This window comes from Priapulus caudatus, unplaced genomic scaffold (genome assembly GCF_000485595.1).
Source record: "Priapulus caudatus unplaced genomic scaffold, Priapulus_caudatus-5.0.1 Scaffold40, whole genome shotgun sequence".
Lineage (NCBI taxonomy): Eukaryota > Metazoa > Priapulida > Priapulimorpha > Priapulimorphida > Priapulidae > Priapulus > Priapulus caudatus.
The window spans coordinates 68,931-75,259 of NW_014577101.1; the positions used below are offsets into that span (position 1 = coordinate 68,931).

At 53.9% G+C, this 6,329-nt stretch overlaps 2 protein-coding genes across 2 annotated transcripts in view; one reads left to right on the forward strand and one right to left on the reverse strand.

Moving 5' to 3' along the window:
• The window catches only part of LOC106819758 (inositol hexakisphosphate and diphosphoinositol-pentakisphosphate kinase 2-like), a 63,014-nt gene that overhangs the window by 50,638 nt on the left and 6,047 nt on the right, over positions 1 to 6,329 (reverse strand). Inside the window, exon 3 of the mRNA XM_014824352.1 lies at positions 4,402 to 4,597. Coding sequence (XP_014679838.1) covers positions 4,402 to 4,597 — 196 coding nt within the window. The remainder of the gene's footprint in view (positions 1 to 4,401; positions 4,598 to 6,329) is intronic.
• LOC106819882 lies at positions 1,149 to 4,222 on the forward strand. Its single transcript, XM_014824461.1, has 2 exons — positions 1,149 to 2,371; positions 3,059 to 4,222. Exon 2 carries the CDS (start codon positions 3,134 to 3,136, stop codon positions 3,809 to 3,811), a length of 678 nt encoding a protein of 225 aa, XP_014679947.1. The 5' UTR covers positions 1,149 to 2,371; positions 3,059 to 3,133; the 3' UTR covers positions 3,812 to 4,222.

Consider the following 6,329-nt stretch of genomic DNA (forward strand, 5'->3'; position numbering starts at 1 on the left):
TGAGGAAAAGGAGAAGGGAGAAGCTGGAGAAGGAGGAGGGGGAGAAGCTGGTGGAGAATGAGGAAAAGGAGAAGGGAGAAGCTGGAGAAGGAGGAGGGGGAGAAGCTGGTGGAGAATGAGGAAAAGGAGAAGGGAGAAGCTGGTGGAGGAGGAGGGGGAGAAGCTGGTTGAGAAGGAGGAAGGGGAGAAGGGAGCTGGTGGAGGAGGAGGGAGAGAAGCTGGTGGAGGAGGGAGAGAAGGGAGCTGGTGGAGGAGGGGGAGAAGGGAGCTGGTGGAGGAGGGGGAGAAGGGAGCTGGTGGAGGAGGGGGAGAAGCTGCTGGAGAAGGAAGGGGAAAAGGAAGGGAAGAGAGAAGCTGGTAGAGGAGGAGGGGGAGATGTAACGACCACGTGTTACAGGGCACTCCCTCCCCCTCACACGCGACGCGGGCTGCCGCGTCGCTACTGGCGGTCGACGGAGGCATGACATTACGGCGTCGCCCCTAGCAACCACGAGCGATCAATACGGCCTGCTGGCCGGGCGAGTGGAGCAATCCAAGATGGCAGCCCGCCCACGCTGTGACATGCTGCCGGAGTGCCGCTACGTCACGAGCACCCACGCCAGCTGGTCAGGGGATTAACACCGCCTTCCCCAATTAGCGGCGTGTACGTGCCGTGATTAGTGGTGCCGGCTATAGCATGGCAGCGAGACCTGGTGATGTCCCGCGGCTAATGCGGAGCGACTTTAGAACCGCTCGACCGTGGGGTGTCGCCGGGTGGCGAGGTTAGCTGGATTAGATGTGCTAAATGCACCGTGAAGACCTGTCAACGCTGGCAGCGGCGGCCATGTTGAGCGCTCGTGACGCGTTTGTGCGGGTAGACGGAGCCACCTCCTGGACGGTGGTACGGCAGAATAGCGGGTCTTCCCCGTTAGGGGCCGCCATCGTCCAGGGCGAAGGTGGTGAAGCCAAGCGAACGCGGATGCGACGGACGCGGTGGTTGGCGCGCGTGGCACGTGGGTGACCATGTACCGCGCGCGTGGGGGGCGCCTATAAAAACAGCTGCACGTGCTGTTTCGGGGAATTCGCTCCCGACTCCAGACGCGACCGCCTGTGAACTTGTAACCGTGAAGCAGTAGTGAAATTCAGTCAGCATTAAACGTCATGCCCCAATTATGTACAAGTTCGTCGTCGGCGAGAAGGACGACCCGGTGCGAACCACCTTCAACCCGCAGCACATACGCCAAATGGCACGATCGCTCGCCACAGCGGCCCTTTTGGCCGCTATGTCGCAGCCACCCGCCACCCCCAACAGACACGATCATCAAGATGATGACGACGGTGACCATGACCCCGATAACAAATGCGACGTCATGAACACTAATTCCAAATTAGGTCCCTTCAGGAGAGTTCCTTCGCGAGCTGAGCGAGCTGAGCAGTCAAAGTAATCAAGATGGTGGCCCGCCATCGCCGCGACATGCCGCTGTCGAGTCGCTGTCACGGCAACCACGCCGGCTCATTGGAGGATTAACTCGACCCTCCCAATTAGACGGCGTGTACGTGTCGTGATTAGTGCCGGCAGCCCTGGCATGGAGGCGAGACCCGGTGATGCCCCGCGGCTAACGCGATGCGACTTTAGAACCGCCCGACCGTGGAGTGTCACCGGGTTGTGGGATTAGCCGGATTAGATGCGCTAAATGCAGCGTGAAAAGCTATCAACGCTCGAGGCGGCGGCCATATTGCGCGCCCGTGATGCGTCCCCGCGAATAGACGGCGCCATCTCCTGGACGGTGGTGCTACAGAATAGTGGGTTTTCCCCGTTAGGAGCCGCCACCGTCCAGAGCGAAGGTGGTGAAGCCAGGTGAACGCGGTTGTGTCGGACGCGGTGGTTGGCGCGCGCGGCGCGTACGTGAGCATGCGCCGCGGGCGTGGCAGCGCCTATAAAAGCCGCTGCACAAGCAGATTCGAGGAATGCTCTCCTAACTCTAGACGCGACCGCCTGTGTATCTGTATCAGTGAAACAATAGTGAAACCCAGTGCGAATTAAACAACTAGTCATGGTATATATTTTTTCACTCTGCTCTTTGTCTATGTCTTTTGGCTACGAGTACGACATTACAATATTCAACTATACCGTAACGTAAAACTCTGTGTTACACTACGTCGGCTCTTTCGTCGGGTCGGGCACGAACTCCGACCCCACGATGTATGAGTTTCAAGTCGGCGAGGACGACCCGGCGCACACTACGTTCGACCCCAAGCACATACGCCAAATGGCGCAAACGCTCGCCACAGCAGCCACCTTGGGCGCTATGTCGCAGCCACCCACGCCCCCAACGGACATAAGGAGGATGGCGACCGCTGAAGTATCAGCGTCATCAACATTATAAAACATGTAATTTGTAGACACTAGTTGTAGCAGTAAAGCCCATTAGGTCCCTTCAGGACATATTTATCACATTAGTAGCCCTGTACGGTGTGGACGACGACCACACCAGTAGACCTTAATGTATTATTGTATTAGGCCACCGCCTGGAGGGTGGTGGTACAGAATAGCGAGTCTTTGCCGTTAGGTGCCGCCACCATCCAGGGCAATGGTGGTAAAGCCCCGTGTGCGCGGGTGTGTGCGACGCTGTGATTGGTGTGTGCGGCGCGTGCGTGAGCATGCGTAGCGGGCGTGCCAGCGGCTATAAGAGCCGCGGCACAAGAAAAATCGGGGAATGCTCTCTCGACACCAGGCGTACTCGCGACGTAATCTATAATAGCTTGTAATAGCATCAGTGCAAATCTATATTAAACAACATCAGTCATGGTAACCAACTGACTTCTCTTTGCCTATGTCTTTTGGCTACGCATATAACATTAGAATCTACAACTACGCAGTTAACATAGTAACGTTAAAAACAACGTTACACTATAAGTAAGACGCGCCTCATCCAAATGCATGTATTCGTAGTGTATGCCGTTTAGCACGGCTTATACGCGACCGCACTCTCTAAATCGTCTCGCGCCACTATCATGCCATGTTGGCTCGGTAATGACACGGTGCCACGTATTATGATTACCACTTAAACATTGTCAGGACCCCTCCAACAACAGTGAAGACGGGCGACAACCCGAAGAACGGCAGCCACCGGCGCCGTCGCCTCCGTTGCCGATGGACGCCAGCGCCGCATCTGCCTGCGCCTACGCCATCAGCGCCAGCGCCGCATCTGCCTGCGCCTATGCCATCAGCGCCAGCGCCGCATCTGCCTGCGCCTACGCCATCAGCGCCAGCGCCGCATCTGCCTGCGCCTACGCCATCAGCGCCAGCGCCGCATCTGCCTGCGCCTATGCCATCAGCGCCAGCGCCGCATCTGCCTGCATCTGCGCCGCATGCACCAGCGCTGTTTGTGCCTGTGAAGTCTGCGCCGCAGGGCGGGGAGAACACGTGCTCCCCGCCCCGCCGGAGGCCCGGTATATTGGCACGGCAATGCTGCGCCACCCCTACCCGGAGCCCGATTCTACTGACCCCTCTACGGACGACTACTCGTCCGATAGTAACCCGTGGGACAGTGATCGGCCATGGCCGTTCCCAGAGAGGGAGTACGTCGGCTCCTTTGTCGGGTCGGGCACCACCGACGACCCAATGATGTATGAGTTCCAGGTCGGCAAAGGGGACGACCCCGCGCACACCACCTTCAACCCAGAACACATCCGCCAGATGGCACAGACGCTGGCCGTAGCGGCTGTAATGACTGCTATGTCCCAGGCACCCCCCCCCCCAATGGACATGAGGAGGAAGGCGACCGCTGAGGCCATATGTAATATTTCACCTGTAATATTTCACCTGTAGTAGTTATGTACGGTGTGGGATCCAACCCAACACCAATAGTCGGATGATTATGTGCAATTTCTTAGATGTTGTCTTATCGTGTGTAGATTTAGTGCCTTAAGCCTTTAGAAAGTTTATGCCTTCGCGAAGAGCGCGTGTAATTTCTAGTCATTAGTTGTAGCAGTAATGCCAATTAGGTCCCTTAAGGACATATATATAACCCTAGTACTAGTAGTATGTATTACTGTACCGTATTGTTTATTATCAAACGCATGCGCCGCGGGCGTGCCTGCGGCTATAAAGGCCGAGACCAGGGGAGAATCGAGGCGAGTCTCCTGACAACCAGGCACGACCGCGACCACAGCTTGTAACATTGTAACAGTATCAGTCGAAAACAACAGTTAACATTAAACGGCGAGTCATGGTAACTAACCTCTGACTTCTGTCTGTCTTTTGGCTACACATAACATTGTAAACTTCACAAACATAGTAACGTCAAAAACAAACGTTACAGTGGTGATCACACCCCACCTTGCCCCATCCCACCCTACCCCCCACCACAGTGGTGACCACACCCCACCTTGCCCCCATCCCACCCTCACCCATCTTACCAGGTCCGAACTCTCGGACGCCTCCGACTGCGACTGCGTGCGATCGCCGATGAAGAACCGCGGTGCGTTGTCCTGCTGCTGCTGTTGTTGCTGCTGCTGCGGCTGCTGCTGCGCATGCATCCTCGCCCGCGCCGTCGGCATCCTAGCTGCCCGCTGGCTCTCGCTCTCGGGCAGCGACGACGACAGTTTCTCACTGCTGCAAGCACAAACACGCACATACATAGATGGATGCGTGCACGCATTCTCCCGTGCACCTCACTGTGAATGAGTGCTCAGCTGCTTACTGTACAAGGACGTGGACAGAGAATTATGTACATACACACACGCACGCACGCATGTACGCACGCACGCACACACACACATATGGGCAGAGAATTTTGCACGTACCCCCACATAGACGCGCACGCCCACACTCGCGCGCACGCACGCACGCACGCACGCACGCACACACACACACACACACCATACCACACACCATACCACACACGAACGCACGCACACGTGGACGCACGCGCGCACACACACACGCACGTACACACGCACGCACGCACGCACGCACACACACACATACACACACTCTGCCACTAAACTGACACTCACAGTCACAAACACACTTGGTGACATTCATTTTAAAATATGGTAAATGTCCACGTTGAGAAATTTACGTGCAATTGGACACAAAATTCTGTACGCACTTGGTGACATGAAAGTCTGATATGAGTAAGTGCTCAGATACTATGAAATGTACGTGTGTATGGGCACATAATTCTGTACGCACACTTGATGACACCTATATTTGAATGCGAGCGTACATTAAGAAATTTACATGCATTTTGGCACAGAATTCTGTATACACATGCACACACATCACACATGGTGACATCTAATCTGGAGTAAGAGCTCTGACAATTAGAAATGTACATACAGGAAGGCACGTCGCAGGAAAGACACGCGACACCGAATTGAGTACAACCACATACAGAGGCTGAGTCATGACCATGTGCAGGTGACAGGTGTAATTATGAATAAGTACATACAGGGCCTAAATCATGCACACATACACAGACACTGTATCCTGCACACACACAAAGACACTGAACCATGAAAACATATATACGGACGTGGATTTATGTAGACGTACACTGACACTGGATCAAGAACCCAGACGAACATGGAATCATGTACACGGACACGGACACGGAATCTTGTACACATGTATACAAATACTGAATCACGTAGATGAGCAGATATTGGTTCACGAATATACATACAGACACTGAATTGGTAACGTGAACGCAAAGAATGCAATACGGACCCCTTAATTTACATATAAATCGCATAATGAAAATGCCACAAATAGATGCATAACATCTGATAACATTGAAAAATAACAGACAAAGCATGTATGCCAGACAAACAACTCGATATACCTGCATTTTATCCAATTCATGCCAAACTTTCAAGTAGTAAGCCAAGCAGTACATCATTGGTTCTACAAACGACCAACAATACTGCCAACACTAAGTCATCCTTAGCAACGTCTCCCCTATTTTGCAGTAGTAACAGTGATTTTATCGTCTTGTAGAACACATGGCACGGTCACGTACAAACACTACATCGGACGTACACATATTAGATTTTAAAACTGCAACTAAAGCCAACTCTGCTGTCTCTGCATGCATTTCAACGCCGCGTACGCACACCCCATTAAGGGGATCTCGCCGCTCACTGTTTACTACCGACCACTACTATATCACTACGATAAACACGCGACTGGTTCACTGACGAAAGACTATGCGAGCCGATGAGCGTCGTACGGATGCACACACACGAATACACACATACATACAGAGCGCTGGGAAAATGTCAACCGTCGTGCGTGCGTGTGTGTGGGTGGGTGTGTGCGTGCGTGCGTGCGTGCGTGCGTG

Coding starts and splice junctions, on each gene's coding strand:
- LOC106819882 (XM_014824461.1), top strand. CDS start 3,134: ATGGACGCCAGCGCCGCATCTGCCTGCGCCTACGCCATCAGCGCCAGC.